Raw genomic sequence first — 25,760 nt, forward strand, 5'->3', positions numbered from 1 at the left:
GGTCATCGTGTCTTGATAAAAACACAAACACTAACAAATATGAGTGTTGTGTCCTCAAGTGCAGCGCGTGAGTTGAACAAACACAAGACTAAGACTGAGGACTGGAACCCAAAAGTCGAACGAAAGTCGAACCTTAAAGTTCAGACGATTTGTTTGCCACAGGAAATGTCACACACAAATTATATGTCGGAGAGCTCGCTTTTTAGTCCAGCGAAAGTCGTTGATAAGAAATGTAATTCATGGCAAACTAGCAAAGACATCGAATGTCCATTCCAAGGAGCGGCACAGTGGAGATCTTTGGGGAATTTTGTGGTTAAAAAATAAGGTAAATTGGTTCAAGATTGTATACAAGGTGGAATTTTGTACTAATAAATGATATTTTTTTAAAGGATTATAAGTGAAATTTTGAGAATTTTTGCTTATTAATGTTTCTCATCTATCTTTGATTTGTCTACTTGATTTTCCTACTTCTTTTGACAAAAAATAATACAATAAAATACTTTACACAAAATACATCAAATATAATTTATAATTCCCTCATAAATATATTATAATTGTGTAATAAATTTCTCCAATTAAACCCACTGTCTGTGTATGCACTCCACATTCAAAGCGAAGCCATCAACAAGTGGATCCAGCGACTCACGCACCCAACTTGGAGTTGAAGAAAGGTACATAAATATATATATACAAATACACAAATATATGCTGGCATATAAATTTAAAACTGGTGTACACAGTGTACACTAGTCTGTGTTGTTTGCCTTTCGGTCGGGCGAATTATGAAGTGTCATGTTTGTCAAGACCCAATCCATGTCCATGGCAATATGAAGTATCGTGTTACGTCCACAAGACTCGGGCACTGTCTCTGAGTCGTTCTTGTTTTCTTTTTCCCAGGCACAGAACTTTCGAGAGAAAGAAAATTAAAGAAGAAAAAAACAGAGAGAGAGAGATATGTAGACCTCGAAGAAGTCACGCCGTGACCCCAAGTCGGGTACCATTATGTTTTATGTCCAAAAAACCCAAAGGTCTGTGACAGTTTTATGGTGCATTTCGATTCGTATTCGGATTTTGTTTTTTAACACTTTACGAAATTTAATACAAGCCGCATTCTCATTTCATATGCATAATGTAATTTGAGATTTATTGTACGAGTATTGAGAACAGAACACCGCAGACACTGAGTTTGAATGCCCAAAGAGACGGAGCCCACATAAATTCCATCGGTCGGCGTGTCCAATTTTCGGTGCGATTAACGCTCAAAGTGATCCCCTCATTCCCTTCGAAATTCAAAGCTTAATTGGATCGGCTTTGTGTGTGCCAAGAGAGTGCGGATAATAGACTGGAAATTATGTTTTTATTGAAATAAATTAAGTGCACGTGCGCTTATGTGGGCTGTCTGTGTCTTTGCAAAGATCTCCAGCAGAGGCCAGTCGATCAATTGGTCACGATGATAAGATGACAATTGATGTACAGAGAAATAAATTCAATATTTCAATGGAAATTTTATAAATTTTGTACTTTTAAAGGAAGAAAAATATAAGTCTCATTTGATAGTCAAATTAGATATTTAAAAAAGTTTCTTACAGGAAAGAATAAGCTTAAGCTGTGCTTCAATTTAATATTCTATTAAATAAATACATTATTCTATTGTAAGAATATATTACTGTTAAAATATATTATAAAATATATTATATTATTAAAATTATTAAATTATTAATCAAGTATTATTTAGAGTATTTACTATATCTTTACTGAACATGTTCCTGTTTTAAATGTAGCAATTTACTATGAGTAAAATCTTATATAAAAAAAGATATGTTTGTGTTTAAACTCGTATTTTTCTTACAGTGTTTCTGGCTCAACAAAAAAAAATGTGTAAAGGCGGAAGGGAGGCTGCTGATGGGAACGGAAATAAATAGTTCTCTAATGCATCTGCCCCTATGGCATTGCAAATGTTAATCTAATCAAGTCTATTCCTCCCTCTTCTAGTGGAAAGTGCAACTGAATAAAGTATATGGAAATAATGATGATGAGTCTAAAATTGTAGTGCAGCTGGAAAAATAAACAAAATAGTAAGTCAAATAAACCAATTTATCTAATTAGCACTTTTTGCCCAGAATAAATTCTGGAATGTGCAATTAAATTGTGAATCCCTGTTTTTTATACAAAAAATAAACCTTGTCTAGTTAAACAAACTCTATAATTAATTACCCTCCAACTTTATGATTATTTTTATGTGTCTGGTTATATTATTACAACCAAATAATCGCCCAACAGATCTCTTAGAATAAAAACAATTTGCATTTAATGCGTTTTCAAACCCAGATCGAAATATATTCAATGCAAGATAATAACTTTACAGGCAATATATCAATTTCCAAACCAATTTCAGATCTATGCATAATGCATAATACCTCATATTTCGCATATGGTCTTTTCAAAACATTATTACCCAGCCCACATATGTAAGTAGAAACAGATCATGAGACACACACGGGTCAGACACACACACCTTCCCCACAGGCAATGTTCCCCAAATCTATGTCCGACATGAAATTTATTTAATAATATAAACAAAATGTGCGCCAAATTGCGTATCCAAGCAGCCGTGTAGGAGTGTGTCTTTTTGGCCTAGGATTGGTAGCGCACAAATGGCCAATGCAGTTTGCCTAGTTGGACATTAACAGGTCGTAAACCTTTTGGCGCGACCAAACAAAAGACAGGCGCTGAAACCACTTGGCACCGCCACTCTTCTCGGTCTCCTCCCGAATCTCCTCTCCCAGAGTCCCTGGGAGCCGAAATCTGAGCCCGGCTCACAATGCCCATAATAACAATAACCAAACGCCGGGGCTCTGTCAAATAAGTCCCAAAATAGCAAACGCAAATTTGACCAGAGACATAAATAAGTTTTATTGTTCACCGGCTGCCGTGGTCACCTTTTTTTTCGTCTTTTTTCTGTAAATTTTATTTTACTTTATTTTTTTGTTGTAACCAAGGTGGGTGCGGGTGGTGTATCCAAAGCCAACCACATGGCCACCGGGCGCCAACAAAAAAAAGCATTGGTAGCAACACCAGCTAAGAGCAGAGGCGGCGAAGGAGTTATTTTAAAAGAGGGGGGATTGGTACAAAAATATATCTCATTATAGAAAAAAACAGCAACAATAAACTTAAAAAATAAAAATTTAAGCTAACTTCGGGAAGCCAAAGTTTCTATATGAAAATCAATCATAAGTAAATCAAAAATTAATTTCAAATTCGAAAAGCTTTCCTGTGTTAGTTTTTTTTTGTGTCAATATATTTTCAATGATTTCAAACCGTTTAAAAATTATAATTTGTATTCCTATTTTTTTAATTTTTAACCCCTTTTAAAATTTTAATAAAATGCGTTAAAAATATGCTTCATATTTTAGTATTATTTCTTGAATTAAGGTGATGAATCGAAATATTTCAGGCTTTAGGCAATCCTTGGCTTTTAAGACCTACATTGGCTTTAAAAAAAAACCTGAAATATTCGGATCCTTTAAATAGATATCAATATTTTTATATGGAAAATTGTTTGACAAATCAAAATTTTAAAATTCTATAACTTTGCCAAAAAAAAGCATTAATTTTAATTCGGAGAGCAGTCCCATTTTAGTTTTTAATAGGTTAATAAATCTGCATACTTAACTTAAAAGTGAAAAAATGAAAAATTTTATTAATTTTTGAAAATTTTAACGATGTAACCCCTTATAAAATTTTGCAACAAATTTTGAAAATATTTTTTTTCTACCAAACAAAGCTAGTTCGACTCCCCATTCGATGCTGATCAAGGATATATATGCTTTATGGGTTCGGAAATGACTAATACTAATTATATGCACCTTAGAACCCCACCCAAAAACCCCTCTTAGTCTCCACCACTGACCAAAAAAAAAAGGAAAAACAAAAAAACTAGTGCAGTGTGGCGCTGGGGAGCTTAGTTATTGGTCCAGGCAGCAGCCGCGTGCTTTATTATTATTAAATATTACGTACGCTTGCTGTCCGTACATTTGTTTATTGGCTCGCCGCGGCGATCGCGCCTATAAGCAATCGTCATAATTGAATTCCAACGGCGGGCGTTACGCCAGCCAGTTACCGCTATAGTCTACTATATATATCTATGATTATATATATGTATATATCTGAATATATATACTATAGAGCCCTGCCCACAATTCAGATGTTCAAGAGCGTTGCGTGTTGCGGCGGCGCTGAGAATTTGATCGATTCGTTCGATTAGTTTGCGGAACATGCAATCGACACGCAGCATTCTCTTTCAATTTCGATGGTGTATCTGGGTACTACTACCATTACCATTACTGGGTAACTGGTAACTGAGTCTGGAGATCGAATAGATCGATCGTGGCTTTGGGTGCTGCCTGCTGATTCAATTTACACAAACTGTGCAAGTTGGGGGAGGTGTTGGGAAATTGAAAATAGTCTTATTCGAATGGCAGACAGCCGGGTTTGGGTCAAATGACAACTGGTAATGTTGGACAATTAATATATGTTGCTGGTATGGCAAGGTGTGACCCGTTAAGGTCATCAGACAGGCTGTCCGGATTATCAGGAAATTGTTTCAGTGGATAAATGATATCGAGATTCAAGGGGTTTACTTTATAGTATAATATAAAAACGATTACAAGTACTCTAGATACATGAAAGCCTTAATCATTGCCAAGCAAACATTTCTTAAATATATTTAAAATACTTTTAAATAGTAATAACTAAGAAAAATACTTTGAAACTTGTTAAACATAGATTTCTTCCTGAACTCTTGTTACAAATATACAACTAGTTTTCATTAGTTGTATCTTCCCAAATGCTCCTCAGCTCATTTCCCTAAGCTTAAACCCTACTTTCTTTCTTCTGAATGACTTCTTTATAGAAGAATAATTCCTAACAAAGAAAAAAGAACCGCTTGGTAGACATTTCCTTATATATAAAAGACATTTCCTAAACAATAGAGAAGCTTAAATTACAATCCCTTTACATGGCAGCAGCCCACACACATTGGATGACATTGGACAAGACGACCGACCTCTCTGAAACCGGCAACTGGAGCAGCTTCTTCGTCTTCTTCAAGGAGGGGTATCTACGAGTTGGGGGTCAGTGCCTCGTTTTACAAGGCATTCAAAAGGAGATTTGAATATTTTAGGAGGCACACGGCGACATTTCAATGGACAACAAGTGCCACGCAAGCCGCATGGCGACAAATGGCAGAGCTACATGGCAATGCACTGGAATAAAATGAGTGTGAATTGGTAATTACAAAGATAATTGATTACTAAGCAAAATTATAAAGTTACCTTCATCTTTAAATAATTGGAATACCTTTATTCCCTACGAAAGAGTTAATAAGTGAAGTTTTTTGAGCCGCACAAAAGCTATGAATATCCCTTGTAATAATCTATTTACAAGGTTAAATGATAGTAAAATCATTTTTAAAAATTACTTAAAAAATAGGTAATTTAGTAAATATTTTTGTACAAGAATTTAAATACTTGTTTCTTTGAGAAATTCTTTTTGAAGCAATGTATAATCCCTGAAATGATCTTTATATATGATTTAATGATTGTAAATTCGTTTTAAAAAAGTAATTAAGGAATTGGTTATTTAATAAATATTTTTCTCAAGATTTGCAATATATTTTCCTTTTGAGAATCCAACTTAGATAAATTTATTACACAGAATTTCTTTCCCAAAATATATTTGCTAACTATCCCTCCAAGTTTATTATATATTCCTTCATCTGATTAGGTTAAACTTTCTCCTGGTGTAATCCCCATCCCGTCTCCAACTCTGAATCTCCGGCTGGGGGTCTTTTGGTGGAGCGACCTGGTCTGCAGGTGGTCGTCGTACAACTCTATTTTTTATTTTGTCGCGCTCACCGCAGTCTCTATATAGCTGGCGGTGGTCGATCGTTTATTAGCCATGGCTAGTGGCCAGTGGCTACCAAAACACACGGGGACACGGGGACATGGGGACACGGGGACACGGGATACGGGGACACGGGATACTGGGACCCGGGACCCGGTACCCGGTACCCAGTGCCCAGTACCGACCTCCTCCTAACCGACATTCCCCGGCAGTTGGCTTTTGTCGGCGGCGGCGGATTTGGCTTTTGCATCGACATCGTGCATAGAATGCATCGCATACTTGCAGATACAGATACAGGCAAAGATACAGATACTTTGAAGCAGGCGGGCACGGGACCTGGCACTCGTATCCAGATCTCGCGATCGTCTGCTGCATTTTATGCACCTTTTGGTATGTTCATTGTGAATTTATTGGACTCGATTTTATCGCTCAAACAAATGTTGCATTTTACAAGTGGTTCAAGTGCCTGCCAACGTTAGCCTAAGGACGGCGCTTATTAATGAGCCAAAGTTGGTTAGTTTGCTATCTGCAAAGTTGGGGAGCTGGCGCTCCAAGCCAGCGGGAGTTTTTTTTCGAATAAATTCAAGGAGTGCCACATATCGCCTATTCCCGGATAAGTCTGAGCCCAAAAAAATTCGTGGGCTTTTGTTGGCCAAGACAACAAATTGCGGCAATCAGTCTGGGGTAGTCAGTCGTCAGTCTGAGCCATACAATTAATAACGAATTAAGTCGCTGGCCAAAGGCCATACACGTTAATTGCAGGTGATCTACATAAGCCGGAAACTCAACCAGATTCGTCAACTTAAAAATAGAGTAAAATATATATTAAGGTGTGACTCAGGAGTAGAGATTTTTATATATATTTTACAACATGTTCCCTTTAGTAATTTACTTAAAGTGCACTGACTTCCGCTACCAAATTACTGCCATCAATCAATTTGAACATGGCACAACTATCAAATTAACCCGCAATCGTGAAAAAATCAATAGCAATTCGAATTTCCACTTTTCCATTTCGATGGACTCATGCAATGAACCGATGAACCGAGGACCCAGCAAAAGACCACGAGCACCTGCGATTATTAGGGGTAATCAATGTGTTTAACACAACAAAACAGCGGCTACACTTGGGAATTTCAGGAAGTTAAATCAGTGATAGGATATAACTTGAAATACTAGCAAAATATGATAGAAAGTGTGACATAATTTATCAATTTCTGTCAGGTTTTATTAAGTAAGTTGAGGTGACAGCACACTCTTAAATTTTACACCTCAAAATGCATAATATTATCATAAACAAAAGTACCTTATGTGTTTCAAAGTAGTTTATAAATTTATGAAGCATAAATACTAGAATTTGTAATTGAAATTAATATTACTATGGCCCTATGAATCAGGAATTTTTAATATGAAAACAAAGACATTAAAGATTCCCAGGTTTACCTAGTAAAAATTAAATATTGTAGCCTGACAAAGTACGTGTATTTATTGGAAATTATGAAAAATAACATAATAATAATCTATTTAATAATATAACAATCGAAAGTGTTTTTTTTTTCTGTATTATTTTTTCCCCAGTGTCATAAATCGATTTTTGCTATAATTTCCTTTGCAGCATGAACCCAAAACATCAATCAAACCGATTCGATGGGTCAATGGGTCAAAATTAACCTCAAGGCGGGGCCTTACACTCAGTCACAAGTGCGTCAAATGTCACTAGTGAAAGAGAGGGGAGGGTGTGATGACACACACACCGCACAACATACACCCATTTAGGGGGAGGTGCTGGAGGCAGGCAAATTGCTGTCACAAGCGCCAAATTATGCACTCGCCCAGTGGCTTGGACTTAATCGAAGACAAACATCTAATTGACATAAAGCCGACATGCTAAACGACATCGACATCGGCCTCCGTTGGTGCTTACCTCTAATGACGACTCTTTTTTTGTAGCCAAAGTTGTGGCAATGCCACGGGTATTTTTTGGGTATTTTTTAAGACAGGTACAAAATGAATATCATACTTGGGTACATCTTTATACCCTTGCAAGGGTATTCAATTTTTTGGTCAAAACTTAGTGAAGTAGTCATTTACGACCCTATAAACTATATATATTATTGATCAGCATTAACAGCTGAATCGATCTAGCCATGTCCCTTTAAACATTTTTTTTTTAAATAATTTTTTCAAAATTTTCAAAAAACAAAAAGGTAAAGGGTTTTTTTTACAAAAAATTGAATTTTTAAAATTTTTAAACTTAGTATGCAGATTTATTAACCTATTAAAAACTAGCATAGAATAGCTTTCCGAATTGAAAGCAATACATTTTTGGCTTTGTTATGTTATTTTAAAAACTGTGATTAACCCAAAAAAGTAACATTTTATATCGAATTAATATATTTGTATTGTATTCTTTGTTTTATTTTTTTTTACTTAGGGATTTTCATGTTTTGAGATACATTTAGAACATTTAGTATGCAAATTTCCTAGGTACTTTTTCAGTATTCCTCCTGTACCTTTCTTTGCTTATAATTACCAGTACCTAACTCATCACTGGAAGCTGCTGCTGCCGCTGTGAAGTTGCTGCTCCTCGAACAGAGACTGCGTACCACAACGACGACATCGCCATATCTCACATCTTTTGCCGATATTTATGGCCTCGGGTTAAAAGTTCAAATGCTGCCCGGGAAGACGAAGAGCTTGGCTTAATCAAGGCCCCCAAAGCCAAAGTCGATTAATTAGAGACTTACGAGGTCCGAAAGAAAAGCCAATAAGCTGCACGTACACAGGTGCGAACCGGGTGTTGTCCCGGTTCTATAACTCAAGACTCTCGGGGAGTGAAAGGTGCCTAGAAGGATCGGGCTTTAACTTTGGCTTCGCTTCGGGCCCTCGGGCATGTCAAACCGGACAGACAGCCATCAAGCAAAACCGAAATGAGGGAAAAAAAGCACCTGACAGGCACCGGCAACGCCACAGCCGTCAACAATATCCATCTGAAAGAGGTCATAAAGCAAACAGTTTAAGGTGAAAGGTGCTTCGCGGACATGCAACATGCAACCAAAGCTGCCAGTTTACCCAAAAAAGAAAATAATAAAATTATTAAATAAAGAAGGAAAGGTTAAACTCAGGGATCGAAGGTTTAAATACCCTTTGAGGTAGTATTTATAATATAATTTGTTGGAATTTTTCGGTAATATCTGGAGGGTTTTTAAGGGGCTTCTATGATTTCCAAGAGTCTTTGCTGTATTAAAAAAATATATTCTTTAATGTTCTCAATTCTTACTAAAATCTTTAACATATATTTAGGCTTTTTCTGCATTTGAAGTACTATAAAGGCTTTCCTTAAACCCATATTAATCCTTTTAAAAAACTGCCAATACCCTCTCCTGTTGGGTTATAAAAAAAAGGGAAGAAATATGTCTACAAAAATATGGCTTGGCTATAATTAATTTGCTGCGGTGGCTGTTGCTGCAACGCAGTTATTGCTGCTGGCAGACCAAAATCAAAAAAAGTCACTTATGACTGACACTTTGCATATTCCGCCACGACCATCACCTGTGGAGCTAGTGGCTCTGGCGGAGATGAAGATGACTACCCAGACATGCAGTGACTTATGATTTTTCAGTGGAATCTTCACCAGTGACGACTCCTCCTCTCCGCCGCCGCCGCCGCCGTTGATGATTTACGGAAAAAGTTACAAGCATTTGATTTACGATCGAGGGAGAGGCCTCAAGAGTTTTGCCTTTTTTTCTGCGTTGTTTGGGGCGTAATGCCGCTGATGGATTTGTCAAGTTTGTGGGTCAAGAGTTGCTACTTTTGCTGCTCTTCTGCTGGATTTCCGCCCGGCGATGATTACTCAAAATCGCAGCTCCGGTGAAATTTGAAGCTTTGTGGAGTTGAGTTGAGAGTTCCCGCGAACGAACACTGGCGGCAACTAATTGCGACAACGGCAGCTCACAAAAAGACATTTAAATTTTTGTTCCATTCTTGCCAAAAGTGGGAAAAATAACCAGTTTGTAGAGCTCAAAAGCCAGACGAAGCCACTGATTGACTGTCAGATGACCTGATGACCCCTCTGGCGAAGATAACTCTTCATGTGTGACAAGGTGTCGATTTAATAAAAGAGGTGCAGCAGCAGAAGCTACAAGTTTTCAAAAATTCAAAAGAAGTTGTGGAGAAAATTAGGAAAGATTTGGGGAATGGCCTGAGGAAAATATTATAAAAGAATATTATATAAATTGTAAATAGAATATTTTTGAAGGAATATATAGTTTAATTTAGTTCTTAAAGCAGAGAGAACATTGTCTCATGCAATTTGGTAAAAAGGAGGCCTTAGAAAGAGCTGAGTTTCTTGGTTTTTAATTAATAATAAAAAAGATTTTTATTTTATTTAACAGAACTTCATTGAAGTTAAATACCCAATTGTTGGTCCAGGAAAACTAAATTTAATTATATATTCTTTAAGAAGATATTACAGAACAAGGAAACTCATAAGAACTTTAGACTTAAGCAACTCATAACTAAGATACATTTATATCTACGTGAGTTTCTCCTCAAGTATTAAAAATTATTTAATAAATATATATTATAAATATTTATATATATTCTTAAACTCTTTTACAAGAAAACCTTCAATGCTGGTTTCGAATATCACTACTCCCGGCAGGCAATTAAAATATTTCAACATTTGTTTGCCATTTGTTTATTTGTGTCGCCCTATGACCGACAAGGCAAGAATGTTGCCAACATGTTGGCCAAAGCCAACACTCCACCTGACTTGTAATAGAGTTTTGTACCAACAGATTGCTTTTTATTTTCTATTTCTATTTCTTGCATTTGGCATGCGACCTGAAGCTCTCTAGAGAGCCAGTAAATCATTCGCCAGCGACAACGGACAACAACTTGTCAACGGTTCCATGGAGTGTATGGAGAGGGGCATGGATTTGGATGTGGATATGGATGTGGTTGTGGAAGTATCTGAGGGATGGGGATTTGGAGTGGGGTCTCCTCGAGTGGATCGAGTGGCGATCGGTAGATCGAGAGGCGGCTGACCGGCTGCTGTTGCAGCTTTTGCATGTGCGGCTCTTTATTTTTGTTTTTTTGGACCAGTCATGGCTCAGGTTGCATATAAATGGAGCTTAATGAGCTCGTGCCAAATAGAATTGTCAGCGGGGCTAACTTGCGATGCAGAGAGAAAATTATTGAAATTAAATATAGATGTTATAACATCAAAACACTCTCATTTTTTGTTGTGTTTAAATTTGTTTCGCAATGATCTCTCTTTGAAAAATCCTATACAAATTTATAGTTTTTACTAGAAATCCAATTTAAATCTCCTATAAAAATCTCTAGTTGTTACATTAAATCACATTAAATATGCCTCAAAGTGCCTTAAAATATGCCTTCGATTTTAATCTAAAATATCCTTGCTTAAATTTCAATTTTGTTATATAAAACTTATATTTCCCCTAAGAATATTCTATATAAATTCATTAAAAAATTCTAAATGAAATTCTTTTCCAGTGCACGTTCGTGTTGCACTCAAATTGTTGGTAGAATTCCGCAATTTAGCGGTTTTATGGCCGCGCTTTTGATTCGATCACGAAACCATAAAGCCAAAGAAATATCTCAGCTAAAAGCCAAATATGGAGAAACGCAGGTTTCCTACGCCTTCAAAAGGGGCGCGGCAGGTGCGGATATTATTATTATTTTATATTTTCCTTATTTTTTTTGGGCTTTCCCACGCGCCTAGAGGCCATTTGCTATAAGTTTTAACTGGGATTCCCTCCTCTCTATTGTTTTGGGATGCAATCTGCCATCTTGGCTTGTTTCATGCACTAACAAGCTGCCGTTTTGCAGTTGCACCTTTATTATTTTTAATTGGACTGATTTCCCGCTACAGATACATGAGTATCTGCGTTGACATATGCGGCATTGAGTCCGCCCGAGTCCATCCAATCATCCTAGGCCATCATCATCATCATCCATCGACCAGAGACGAATGAGGAACGAATGGCGATTGAACGGCAGCTGGACGAAGCGGAACCAGGAGCTTGGCAAGGAAAGGACCAACCCAGACCAGGCGCAGATGCACAGATGCGAGGAGAGCGAACGAGGCCTTCATCTTGACCAGCTGTGTGGCTCCTTGCCAAGGGTTGTCGCCCTGCAGGGTTGCTGCTGCTCTATGAACTTTTCCCACGATTGCGTCAGCGCCTCAGCTGCACTTTTGCGCGCTGTTTAAAGCGGTAAAACACTGAGAGAAATGCTTAAAATATATATATTGATAAAAAAAATATTTAAAATATTTTAATAGAGCCTTTAAATACTTAAGACCTGAACTCGCAGATCCTTGAAAATCTTTTTATACCTTTTCAGGGTCTTGTAATTTTTGACAGAGTCATTTTCGACCGTATTCTTGATTAGCATCAACAGACGAATCGATCTAGTCATCTTTAATTGAAAAAAAATGTCCAAAAATTTTTCAAAATTTTATAAGGGGTTTCATCGTTAAAATTTTCAAAAATTGTCAAAAATTTTCATTTTGTTAATATTTTAAATTGAGTATGCAGATGTTTTATCCGTATAAAAACTAGCATAGAACAAAACATAGCTTTCAAAATTAAAATTAATGCATTTTTGTCTAAGTTATGATTGATTTCCATTTGAAAATGTATACAAATTTGACTTTTTGAAGTTTATTTTCTGTCTTATTAAAACTTATGTAAAGTAGTTAATTTGTTATATTAATATACAATTTATCAGAGGTTTTTATTTAACCCTATTTTAATTAAGACGTTGTTCATGATCACGTAAATTTTTCTTTAAGTGCCTGACTATTATATTTTGGCATTTTTTCCGCGATTCCTTTTTTTTTATTTTGCGTCTCCCGTTGAGTCCTGGCGGCTGCACGTCCTTGGGGTGGCGGAGTACGCCAAGTCAGTTGAGAGTTAGCGACCTCAATTAGGGGTTGTCATCCAATCAAGGCTCTGAAGACGGAAGACGGGGAGATCCTTGGATCTCGATTAGGAGTCGCTGACGTACTGCGACATTGTGACGTCACCGCGATTCCCATAACAGATATTTGCATTCATTCATCCATTCATTCATTCATTCCCTCATTCAATCCAGGTGTTTAGAGGCAGGACTCGACGCCTTCCAGTCAGTCAGCGCCGTCGCCCTTTGTCCTCCGCTTGACTCGCCACAAAAAGGATCCCGAAAGGGTCTCTCTTTATCGACGGGGCAACGCCTCTATGAACCCATGAACTGGGTGTGTGTGTGTGAGTGAGTGTGTTTTCTTTAGGGCTAGATTATGTGGGCATATTATTATTATTGATTGCTCGGAGGGGGATCAGCGGGAATATTAAAGGATTTCAAAATATTTAAGCTTTAGGGGAAGCCAGGATTTAATTGCAAAATATTTATAGAAAATATAAGCATTAAAGGGCTTGAAATGAATGAAACAGAAGTATTTAATAAATATATTTAGAGAACCCTATTTTAAATGTCAATTTTTAAATAAATATCTTTTATCAGTATCACTTATAGTTACCCCTGACTACTAACTCTCTTAATCCCATTATAATTCACAAATATTTCAATTAATTTCTCTGTAACAAAAATCCCAAAGGATTCCCAACGTAATGCCTCCTTATACCTGGCGCCAGCCTGAGTTTCCCGGCGATGGCAGTGACCACAAGTGGCTAGATCCCACCCTCTTGGTCATCTGCCAGAATGCGGATATGGAGTCGGCAATAGAACCGCTCCTGAACAGCCTCAAGCAACCATTTGCTCCACGCCGAGTGGCCTGCATCTTTGTGCATGAAACCATGAGGGATGCCTTCTGTGAGCTAATGCGATCCTCCATGGAAATAATGCATCATCAGGCGGCCAGCCATTCGCATTACCTACGAACAGTGGCCATGGTGAAGTGCCTCCAAGCGGAGACAGTCTGTCTACTGACACCAGATGACATCAATTTCCGTTCCAAGATGACACCCGGTTCACCGATGATTGTCTGCGAATTCAATCAGAACTTCTTTGGGGGTGGCAAACCCACCTCGGTGGTGACCATGCACACCTTTCGCAATGCCTCCGAATTGCCTAGTTTACTGATCAACGAACAGGTGCCCTTTGTAAGTGCCGCCATTTGGGGCCGAAAGATGGCCTCAGTTTATGAGGCGGCACTCCAGCTGGACATGACCGTGGTCTATATCAATTGCCATAATGTGCCATTGGTGCCCATTCGAGAGTACTTTGAATTCAAGCAACCGCATGTGGTTATGGCACAATATCATCACTTTGAGGTGATCTTTCATGAGGGCAAGTATCGGATGATTGTCTATCCCGCCAAGGTTTTGTGGGAACCATCAGATGGGAAGGTAGCAACGGATGCTGAGGAAGAACCGCCATCCGAGGGCAAGAGCAAGAAGCCTGGTCACAATAAGAAATAATCTAAGCCTGAATTGTAGATTTCAAGTGTATTTTAAAGTCTCCAGAAAGTAAAGATAAATTTATGGTACATTTAAGAATGTTTTTTAACATTTTTCTCGATGGAAATTTATTTACTTTTAAGATAAAGATTCACAGGTTAAAAAACTCTTTTTCCTGACCATCAATCAGCTTTAAAAATGTAATGTAAGCAAGCATTATAAATTCAAATTAAATCGGCTTTGTTTATCGTCTTAAGTAAATGCATTAATCGATAACTCTTTCGTTTAAAGCTATCCATCAAAGCCGAAGATCAGCCAAAAACTGTCATCGATCTTTCTCCGATTTTCCTTTTGCAAAAACTGTCAAATGTCAAACGGCAGCGGGTTGAGCTTGAGTGTGTGTTCAACTTTTGCCGTCGAGTTGTTAATCAGCCGAATCAAAAGTGTGCCAGCAGCCATTTAGACATTGTAGTCAGCTCAAGGATTTTGACAGCTAAGCTGACGTGACGGAAAAAGAAAAAAAACCAAACACACATAAAAAAAAAAAATAGAATTAAGATCCAGGGAACAACGAGTGTATGTCGTGTGTCTGAGAGTGCACGAAAATGACTGGCAACCAGGTGAATATGCCAAGCTCAAGCCCAGTGTGCTCGAAATGCAATGAAACAATCAATCAAAGCGCTGAAAGAGGCTTGTCGAGCAGATCGGAGGGAGCCACGAGTTGTAGCCATGGCAATATAGTAATAGTAATGGGCCTGGCCGCCATCTAACGGTTGAATTGCGCACACAAAAGGCACAAAATCAAATTACCAGCAATGATTAATCAATCAGCACCGTGTACCCGCTTCAGTCTGAGATACTTAGATACTTGAACTGCAAAAACGAATATCAAGCTCATACATCCCATTGCCATGTATCTGAGTATCTGAGTATCTATGCAGGTATTACACTTTGCCAAAAAAAGGTTTATACTTTGGACTAATTAAATAAGAAAGAGTTGAATTTAAAGTGTTTTTTGAGCTAATTGAAAACTAAATGATATCTTGGAACAAAAGTGTCTGTGGAGATAATATTCAATAATATGTAAAACAAAATATAAATTAATATAAATATAAAAACGAGGTAAATAAGATCGGGGTAAATGTCCATACAAAAAGAATATTTAAATATAAATAGTTAATAGTTTTTCATTTGTTTTCATTTATATTTACAAATAAGATCCACCACCCAAGGACTTTCAGTTCACAATTGTGGGTCGTAAACCAGGATCAACTTCCTGTGAGAGAGTGCTTTTCATATGTTTACATCTAATTTGCAGTCCACTTCCTTTGAGAGAGTGCTTTTCATTTTGTTCGTTTACATTTCAATTTCAAGGGCAATTATCAGAGACACAAACCCTAATGGCGAATCTCAGCGATCATAAAGGAGGTGGGGAGAAGAAAAGCTCTTCACTTAATATTACTAAACAGCAGTAAAATAAATATAGTAATAATAGAGGTCATCACTCACTTTGTTTGTTGCTGGAAGTTGAATATCCGAAAGCGCTTTTCCGTTTCTGTTTTTCCAAAAAATCACAATAATCTTACAAAATGCACAACAAAAAAAATCACAAAAAAAAAATATAAATAATTACATATATATGTACATATGCACGTGTTAAAACACCGAAAAAAAATAACTTTTCACTCACACTTTCATCCGCTTTGCTTTTCTTTCTTCTTATTTCGCTTGCAACGGATCTACCGATCTAATGCAGAAGCGCACAAAAGCGGGGACCGAAAATAGCGGGACTTTAAACCGCTGGCACATTCGGAAATTTTCCATTGCACTTGCACAACACAAAAAAAAAAAACAACAACGAAAACTAACGGCTGTACACATTCCGCGCGTATATTTTTCCGGCTTGCTTTTATCCCGATATTCGGTTCCGATGTTTTTTCACGGCGAATATCGCTCACGATGTCGCCATTAACCGCTTTCTCCCGTTTTTTCGCACTTGTTCGTTCCTTCATTGGTCCGTTATTCGTCCTCCGCACGTCACGCGACTGAAAATTGCAAAGTGAAGCCCCGAATGACTCTACCGCCGCTGCGCCCGTTCAGTGGCGATCTTCGGCGTATGTGTTCAAGGATATTACTTTATATTATTTAGCACTAATTAATCACTACACTAAAAGCGGACCTGCGCTTTTTGTTTAGTTGTTATTGCACTTCACTTATTTTCCAATTGTGTACCAATTGTGAACCAATTGAAGCTGCGAGCGCGGCCCAACTCCTTTGGTCCGAATTGCACAACAAGTTTTCCTTAATACACAAGTTCCTTGATATCCAATTGGGAAATCGGGCGGTTCTCGTTGTTTCACTCACTTTTAATTCACAATTGGATCAGTTTTCACCGGGAAATTTGATCTTTTTTCCGCAAAGTTGTGCTCCGCAAAATTTCCGTGGCCATTATCAGTCGATAGGTCGATAACATTCTGTTATTTAACATTAGCACGCCTACATAACATTTTACACGTTTACAGATACATGGGGTATAATTCTAGCTTTAGCGGTAGGAATCTCATGTAGGAAGTAGAATTCTCATGTAGGAAGTAAAATTTATTGACAGACCTGCTCTCATCCAGAGAGAAAGGTGAGAAAATTAATGAATTCTCTCTCGTTGGCTGACGGGCGCAAGGCTGCAAAAGCACGATAGTAGTAGTATCGATATATCGAAGCTTGTATTTAAGGATAGAGTATCGTTTAAGTAGTATCGATCGCTTAAATATCATCAGTATCGATTTAAAAACACATTCTTGATACAAATAAGTGTTGTTGTTCTCTCTTGTTATCCTGCGAATATATTTCTTAATTCCGTAACTATATTTACCAGTTTAAAATATTTATTTAACTCTAATATTTTCTCCGTGTTGGCCATAAAGCCACCGCATAAACACGATCTCAACGCTGGCCTCGTCTGGACCCGCTGATAGTGGGTGTGTATGTATATGCGGGTGTTTGTGTGTGCCAAAGTGCTGGCCAAGTGGGTGCGTTCTCACAGCTGGATGCCCGGCGTCCAAGTCCAAGTCGAACTGCCAGCAATCACGATCCAGCAAAAGCCAGAGATACAGCAGCAGCAGCCGGCACACACCTGCAGACTCTCACTCCGCCAAAAGCACACACACACCCCGCACCCCGCACCCATACCCCCATGGCCGTGTCCATTCCACATCCACGTGTGCGTTCCAATGGCGATTCCCAATCCGAATCCAACTCCAAATCAATGCTCTGGCAGCGGCGGCTTCTTCCCAAAAATGGTTGCACCGCAGCGGCGACGGCGATCGTGCCAAAAATGGGTTTGCAACTGGAATTCGCTTTTAGCCAGCAACATAGACGAGCACTCGAACGTGTGGAGACCAGATCCAGCATCTCAGATCCAGCTCTTAGCACCAATTGATGCACTGGGGAAAATAATATGGACTAACTTTGGACTATTATGGAAGCATTATAGAGTTAGGACAAAGAACAGGACTTTGCCAATATCGTTTTTAGCATCTATGAGCCAGAGGCAGCTGTCTTTTATCAGAATCAAAAGTGGGTATCATTTCCAGGAAATACTTCCATTGATTTCGATATTTTAGATATATTATGAACTATAAATGTTTGATCTTTGTTAGCTACCAAATTCTTAACCTTCTTCACTATTTCTTCCAGTGCATGACATTATATTTCCCTCCGGCGGATCTTGGCTAACTCCCAAGTGCAGGTGGCGATTGGCCAAGACCAAAAGACCAAGATCAGAGGATCCAAAGAGCAGCTGGTGGTGTGAACAGCTAGAAAGTTTTAGTGCCCCCCTCATTCTCCTCCTGCTCCTCCCTGGACTTCTCCTCCTCCTCCTCCTCCTGAGATCGTGAGAATCAGTGCGGCGACTGGAGCTGGAAAATTTATTTGTGTGCTGGCCAAAACAAATGCCGCGTGATTTCAATTTATGGCCATCTAATGAAAATTTGACAAATAGCAAATGGGCAAGCTCACTTTTGTGGCCAGCACCGGGGCTCTGCGCCAATAACATACATCATGATCATGATCACTAACTGCCGCACCGGCACTTCCGTCAATTGATTGAAATGCCCCTTACGTGGCCCCAGTATAGAGGCCTTACATCCAAGTGAGCACCTACCTCCTAGCTCCAGATACAGATACATCCACTGACTGAGGTCCAAGGAGCCGTCTGTCAAAGTCCGCATCAAGTTGTGCCTGCTCCGATTTATGTCTGCTGGCTTCAGTCAAAGTCGTGACCCGCGAACATTGAACTCCCAGTGAACCGATCTTGTCTCTGGAGCAGCAGCCGGATTAGGGTATCCTTACTGTGGAGCTTAAATTATGGAACTATCTTAGGGGTTTCACTTAAAAAAAAAGAAGGTATAGAAACTTAGCAGTCATTTTAAAACCTTAATATCCCAAATCTTATGCAAAACTTAATCATATTTGAAGAACTCTTTAAAACCCATTTTAAATAATAATTATAGCCAAGCTCCCGTTTAATTTTTAGTTTCAAAAATGGTATAAAAACCAAATATAACTCCCAACAAATTATAAATACTATAATTAATATTTTTTCTCTATATTTTCCTTACTGCTAGAGTGAAATATAATCCGTGATAGAATAACCCCATTGGGTCGATAGTGAAGCTATCTCACCTTGGCTTCCACAGTGCAAACTTAACTCTGGCTGCGGGAGTTTTAAGATTTAAGTCTTGGTTTTATTTCGGGTGCCCAGAGGCAACGCCACACATTTGAGGCGAAATGAATTTGAAAACCGCCAGCACGAAGTGCAATTTTCAAGAGGCCAGGCCAGAGTACCGAAAGTGTTATTACTGTGGGAGCTGGCCGGCATAATGAAGCCATTGCCATGGGCAGGCCAGGCCAGACAGCTGAAGGAGGCAACAAAGACCAATGCGAGCCCATTGTCAATCATATTCGAGTTGATTTTCCCACATTTTATGCGCCAGTGATCGCGTTTTGGTTCAACTGCAACTCCTCATGGGAAAATCACTGAATTGTTTGGCTTCGCCTTGTTGAGCAACAATTATTTGGCTTTGGTTTTCGGGCCCTATTTTAAAGACAAGTCAGGGTCTAGAGGGTCTAAAGAGTCCGAAGACAACCCCCACGCACAACAACACCTCTTCAAAGTGGTTGCGCTTCGCTGCAGTCCCTAAAAAACTACAGAAAAGTCACCTGGAAAAGCGCATTTCTGGGGTTGCAACTGCAACTTCACGGTTATTATTTAGGCCAAAACGGAAGTGCGCTTCTTGAGATCTTTTCAGCTGACCAACTCTTTCACACATCCCCTCCTGCTCGTCCAGGTGTTTCTGGGAAAATATATATGCCAAAAAAGAAAATATAAATTAAAACCTTTGAGTTCAATGTGCGTATGTTAATTTTGTTTATATATTTTTTAGCGGAAATTAAATTCAGAAGCGCTGACATTTGGACACGCTCGATTGGTTTTATAAAATAAAAATAAAGAGGAAGTTTGTATACCTTGTTATTTGATTATAGAGAATTGATCCATTTAGGTATGTAAAACATAGATATTTTGCTTTATTTTATAGTATAGGGTATTATAATTTTAGTTAGAAGCTTGAATCTCAGTAAAGGAATCATTTCCGACCCTATACACCATATATATTGTTGATCAGAATGAACAGCTGCATCCATCTAGCCTTGTCTTGTAGAAAAATAAATGTTTCATTTTTTTTCCCAAAAAAAGATAAGATAAAATTGTCAGAAATTGTTAAATTTCAAAATGCAGTATGCAGATTTGTTAGCGCTCTAAAAGTTAGCACAGAACAGCTTCCCGAATTTAAATTAACGTATTTTTGGCTTAATTATGATGTTTAAAAAACACTGATTATTTAAAAAAAAAGTCTATTTTTATACCTTTTTGCTGGTTATTATAATTTTAGTTAGATGCTTTTAACTGCATCAACAAACGCAGTATGCTGATTTGTTAGCGCTTTAAAAAATTGCACAGAACAGCTTTCCGAATTGAAATTGAAATTTTTGGCTTAATTATGATGTTTGAAAAACACTGATTAATTAAAACAATTGCCTCTTTTTATACCTTTTTCCGGGGTATTAATATTAATCAGAAGCTTATAACACAATGAAGGAATCATTTCCGACCCTATAAATCCTATATATTCTTGATCAGAATGAACAGCTGAATCGATCTAGCCATGTCCGGCAGAAAAATAAATTTGTGTAATTTTTTCAAACTTTTTTAAAGGGTTACATTGTTAAAATTTAAAAAAAAAAATGAAAAAAATTACCTTTTTATAAATTTGAAATTTAGAAGGATGATTTATTAATCTAATCAAAACTAAAAAAAGGCAGTTTTCAGACTTGAAATTAATGCTTTTTTGGCTTAGTTATACATATTTTAAATTTTGATTTGACATTAAAAATTCAGATTATAAAAACTGGAACATATTAAGCTATTAATCCTATAATATAATTGCAAACTGCAGCGGTATATAAAATTCGGCTGCCGAAGCTAGAATCCTTTCTTGTTTTTTTGTACATACAATGACTTACATTTTACATCACTTTAAGCGCCACCTACTGTTACCTATTAGTACTCTATAGATTCTGTATAACAGCCGGTAGGAGGCAGCAGTGATAGTTGGCGGAATAAATAACCAACATACATATTCTTTTATTTTAAATTGTATATACAAACAAAACAGGATGATGTGGATATCAAACTTCTTTTTAACATTAGTGTTACAATTCAATTTTAAAATTCTTATTTATACAATCTGCCACCAATATTAATAAACAATATATAATATATAAATAAATAAAATAAAAAGTGTTCAGTAGCCAAAGTGTCAGCGCCAGTTTGTGCTACTTTATCGATAGTGGGACTATCGATACGTAGCCGCAACAGCTGTTTTGATCATGATACCTTCCCCCAAAACGGCGTCCGAAAATAAAAGAAAAAACTTAAAAAAGAGCCTAGCCTAGGCAGCTGTAAAACAATTAACTTATTGACAATTTCCGAGGATTGGTTGCCAAGCGAGTGGATGTAAACGATGGACATCAAGCGTAAGTTGGACTGCAGTAAAAACATAAACAGAAATCAATAGTTATGCTTATATCTACGAATACCAGTTAAAGATAAGAAATGGACAACCACATACACACAGATGTTGCTGGAAATGTACACCGAACGACAGGAGCAGTTTCGGGATCCGCGACGTAAGGTCAAAGATGTCTGGGGCGAGATGGTGACCGTGCTGACCAACCAGGGAATGACCGACATTGATGCCGTGCAGCTGGACCGGAAGTTCAGGAACCTGAAGAAGACGTATTTTTGCATCCGCAACAAGCATCTGGAGCGCGGGGCAGACTATCAGCCAAACTGGCAGTTCTACGACCAAATGTCTGAAATCCTCAAGGACGAGGCTCCGCCTGGCACCCAGGTGGTCCTGAGCTACGATGATTACGACCACTCAAACCCAATGGCCTCGTTCCTCGTCGACAACAACGACGAAGCAGATTCGGACATCTCAATCCTAGGCGGTAATCAAGAGCCTGTCGTTACACCTGCGGAGGTGCGTCCCAATCGGAAGCGGCATACCATGGACAACGGCGGCAGGCAGCAGCCGAAGAATAGAAGGAGCAACAAAATGCGTGGGGAACCACCGGAAATGGATCGCATTAAGGTGTATAATGCCGCCGAGCCTGAGGTTAGCATCGTAGAGACCAAGGATGAGCTGTCCATTAGCACCGCCGAGGAGGCGTTGAAGCATTTGAGGGCCATCCAGGAGTTCGCCATGATCCAGGACAATTTTCGGGCCATTGGGCTCCTCATGCAGGCGGAACATGCCATCCAGTATCCGGCCAAGGCCAAGGACTTTGAGGTGGATCAGTCGTGAGGGAATCCTTAAACCTTAAAACTAGACTTTAGGTAGCATAATAAATTATACATTTTTAGCTTTAGGAAACAAATTGGAATATTTGTAAGCTTTAAACTTAAAACTATTTCTTTCTGCGGCTTATACTTGTTAGTATGTCATTAAGAATATAATTTATAATTATGACCAAGAGGCTTGTAGAAAAATGTTTGTAACTAGGTGTGGGGAGTTTAAAGGAAATACAAGTCTTTTTTTTTGTTTTGGCAGTATGGCCTTATCGAATCAATGAACTCTTTATTGGCAACACCATTTTAGTTAACCGGCAGCCTCGAATCCACAATGTCTTTAATGGCAACACCTGTCTAACAATCCGGCAATACCATAACCAAATACGGTCACACTCGACACATAAACAATACAAATCGTTCGCAATATAGCTGACTTTGGTAAATTAAATGGAAAATCATAAGATAGTAAGCATATTTGCCTTGGGCCCCGCACCGCCTGGATACCGTAAACCGAACTCATCCCTCTTCATCCACCTGGAATCCCAACTGTTGACGATTTCCCGTCGCATGAAATATACAGCCGCTAGGATTGACCGCTTGCGGGGTGCTCACCGCATAGAGACTTGCACCGCAATGCGTGAGACCATCAAGGAGCAAGTGATGAAGGCGATCAATGATCAGATCCAGGCACGCGATATTGTGGCCAAATACAGCCTTAAGCTTAAAGCGCTGCAGGAAGCCGAGATCATGAAGGTGGTTAAGCATATGCAAAGAATAGATAGAATCTGCCAGGAGAAGTGCACTAAGCTGGCCCATCTTAGAGGAATCATCACGGAGGAGCATGATCCCGCCAAGGTCCGCTGCCATCAGAAGGAAATCTATGCCCTGGTGAAGGCGCAGGAAAAGTTCAAGGATCTGCGCGACCGCTGGAAGCTTCGTCTGACGCAGATGGAGGCCGCCAAAGTCAAGTCACTAAAGCCTCCCAGCAGTAGCAAGTCGGTGAATGCAAGCAAGAAGGTAAGATTATCAGTTGAATTTGTTTAAAATTGCCAGGAAAATGTTCTTGTTCCTGAAAATACTGTAGGGCCTCAAGAGATGTTGACAGTTGTCAGAGAGCAAGATTACCAAAGTCAGCTTTGTGATTTTTGTTTTTTAAATAATACTTGCTATTGACGATCAAATATTTAAAGACGTACAAGTGCTCTCTCTGTAAGGTTTTAGTTTTTTGTTTTTTTTAATAATGCCTCCGGTTAAACGATCAGACATTGGACGGCGTACTCGTGCTGCACGTCGTCAAATGAAATATAGTAAGAATAAGACTCTAGATGAACGTGGCAAAGAAAATTCCCTAAAAAGGACCCAATATGCACAGGTTTGCACTGTAGAGACACCATTGTATCCGCATCTCTATGGGAATAAAACTCAATCAAAAAAAGTAATATAATTCTTTTTTCTTTTTACAGATTTCTAAACCAAAACCTAAGACAGATGCGAAATCTACTAATGTCGTGACGAAAAATACAATAACGAATGTAAGATTTGTTCAACTGACACTGTATTTCTTAAGTTTGCCAGAATCAATAATTTTTAAATGAAATTCTATTACTCTTTTCAGGCTTCCACACCAAAGCCAAAGACTGTTACGGAAGCCACTCGTAAAGTCACTTCGGAAAACACCAATAAAAAAGTAAGGACAATCGGATTACTATATTTTATTATATATATTTATATAAAATTGAAATGTTTTTTAGATTTCATCGCCTAAGTCAAAGGCAAATACTAAATCCATACCCAAAACCGTGACTTTGAAATCAAAAGTAAGTATGATATATTTAACACCTCCCATATAATACTTATTCAAAATTGTAATTTTTAGGATGAGATTGACAGTAGAAATAATGACAAGATACGCTGCAAAAGATGTGATTTTCTTCAGCGTACGAATAAAAATAAAAAGAATTGCCCCAAGGTTTGCACAGTATGCTTGAAATGGGCTCATAAGGTTTTACAAGATGGTGTAGAGATACTTCCTAATAGAAATATACCAAACAATAATACAACGACTCCAAATTCAGCTGTGGTAAGCCAACGAAAAATAAAAATCACTTACAATGCTCAATAATAAAACTCCTTATAGACAACGCCTGCGAAAGAAAACGTGCATACAAATACTGAGTCCACGATTACAGTGGAAATCGAAGTAAGTTTTCCCTATATTATAATCTTTTTATTTTGTAAACTTTAATATACAATACTTGTAGCCTGTAACGGACTTTAACATGATCCGGGAAAGTGTAACACAAATGGATGTACCTGAACCTTCTGTAGAAATTGAGGTAGTGTTATATTTAAAAAGAGTTTTCAAAACCTTAACAAAATATCCATTTTATTTAGCCTCTCGATGAAACCATGAACGATGAAATTATGTCTGATGTCATAAAGGAAGACGAGGTATGTATAACAAATTACAAACAACTGAATACAATTTTATAATCATTGCTTTATGATCTGCAGACTGAGATCTTTGCCAAGACGGAATCAATAGACATCGAGGAAATCCCCTTGATTCAAGAAGACAAGGCAAGTATAAACAAATCAATATATTGTAATACAATTTTATACTTATTGCTGTATGATCTGCAGACGGAAATCGTTGCCAAGACGGACTCAATAGACTTCGATGAAATCCGATTGATTCAGGATGGGTTGAAGGCCATCGATAATAAGAATACTGCTTTGGCACATGTGAGAATTCTGCAGGAATATGCCATGTTAAATTATAACTTTCGGGCCATCGGCCTTTTGTCTGAAGTTGAAGCCTCCATAATAATTCCAGAAAAAACTCCAGATTTTGAGGGCTAGCTGTGATCTTAGTTGATGATAACTTGATAACTGATAATTTTAAGGTATATATACTAGAACGTTATACATTTTTTTTTTACCATTGATCCTTTATAACAGGTTCTGAATGGAAATAGATAATAAGCTTTACTTTAAAAGCTAACGAAATGAGCAGTTAAACTGAATTAACTTTAACTAAGGTGATCCTACTGAAGTCATTTATAATTTGATAATTTGTTGGTTCTACAACAGTTATTAAGCTTATATTGCCAAATAAAACTATACAAAATATAATAAACTGTTTTGAAACAACTAATAATTTATATTTTCTAAACAATTCCCCCAACAGATCACCACGATTTAAAATGTATTTAAACTAATTTAATTGCAGTAAAAAAATGTTTAATATTTGCAAATGTAAAAGCTTTATAAAGCTTATTTTCAGTCTCTCGGCACTCTCTCATTATGCTCTATTACCCTCGATGTGCCTAAAAAAAAATGCGGTGGGTGATCGGGAGAGAGAGCTCTCTCCTATAACGCGCAGTTCACAACTCGTCAATCCGGTTTTGCTGCCCGCCAGAAGAGCGCAAGATTGCTCGATCGAGAGCGAATCGGTTGTTGTGTGTATATATATGTATGTATATATACAAATAATCTGTTGAACATGTGTTTTAGTC

General features: G+C 38.0%; 3 protein-coding genes across 4 annotated transcripts; all 3 read left to right on the forward strand.

Annotated features, from left to right (window-relative positions):
* Positions 1 to 13,416: 13,416 nt before the first annotated feature.
* Positions 13,417 to 14,426, forward strand: LOC110183659 (uncharacterized). The gene has a single exon (XM_020951987.2). It carries the CDS (start codon positions 13,542 to 13,544, stop codon positions 14,349 to 14,351), a length of 810 nt encoding a protein of 269 aa, XP_020807646.2. The 5' UTR covers positions 13,417 to 13,541; the 3' UTR covers positions 14,352 to 14,426.
* A 3,597-nt stretch (positions 14,427 to 18,023) lies between these two features.
* On the forward strand, positions 18,024 to 22,424 carry LOC110183680 (uncharacterized). Its single transcript, XM_020952017.2, has 2 exons — positions 18,024 to 21,422; positions 21,489 to 22,424. Exons 1-2 carry the CDS (start codon positions 21,410 to 21,412, stop codon positions 22,253 to 22,255), a joined length of 780 nt encoding a protein of 259 aa, XP_020807676.1. The 5' UTR covers positions 18,024 to 21,409; the 3' UTR covers positions 22,256 to 22,424.
* A 159-nt stretch (positions 22,425 to 22,583) lies between these two features.
* Positions 22,584 to 25,399, forward strand: CkIIalpha-i3 (CKII-alpha subunit interactor-3). Of its 2 annotated transcripts, none has more exons than XM_086834712.1 (10): positions 22,584 to 23,259; positions 23,706 to 23,774; positions 23,858 to 23,929; positions 23,994 to 24,059; positions 24,119 to 24,322; positions 24,380 to 24,442; positions 24,504 to 24,578; positions 24,637 to 24,693; positions 24,757 to 25,148; positions 25,204 to 25,399. In XM_086834712.1, the coding sequence occupies exons 1-9, from the start codon at positions 22,690 to 22,692 to the stop codon at positions 25,102 to 25,104; spliced, it is 1,524 nt and encodes a 507-aa protein (XP_086690838.1). In that variant the 5' UTR covers positions 22,584 to 22,689; the 3' UTR covers positions 25,105 to 25,148; positions 25,204 to 25,399. The 2 variants fall into 2 exon arrangements, with proteins under 2 accessions (XP_086690838.1, XP_086690839.1); XM_086834713.1 differs by lacking the exon at positions 22,584 to 23,259 and adding an exon at positions 23,393 to 23,614.
* Positions 25,400 to 25,760: the final 361 nt, after the last annotated feature.

Source organism: Drosophila serrata, unplaced genomic scaffold (genome assembly GCF_035046125.1).
Source record: "Drosophila serrata isolate PLE 108 unplaced genomic scaffold, ASM3504612v1 contig_273, whole genome shotgun sequence".
Lineage (NCBI taxonomy): Eukaryota > Metazoa > Arthropoda > Insecta > Diptera > Drosophilidae > Drosophila > Drosophila serrata.

Bases quoted from the DNA above. Each gene is read 5' to 3' on its own strand.
- LOC110183659 (XM_020951987.2), top strand. From the start codon at position 13,542: ATGCCTCCTTATACCTGGCGCCAGCCTGAGTTTCCCGGCGATGGCAGT.
- CkIIalpha-i3 (XM_086834712.1), top strand. From the start codon at position 22,690: ATGGAAAATCATAAGATAGTAAGCATATTTGCCTTGGGCCCCGCACCG. The intron at 23,930-23,993 runs GTAAGGACAATC...AATGTTTTTTAG, and splicing joins CGGAAAACACCAATAAAAAA to ATTTCATCGCCTAAGTCAAA. The intron at 24,323-24,379 runs GTAAGCCAACGA...AACTCCTTATAG, and splicing joins CGACTCCAAATTCAGCTGTG to ACAACGCCTGCGAAAGAAAA.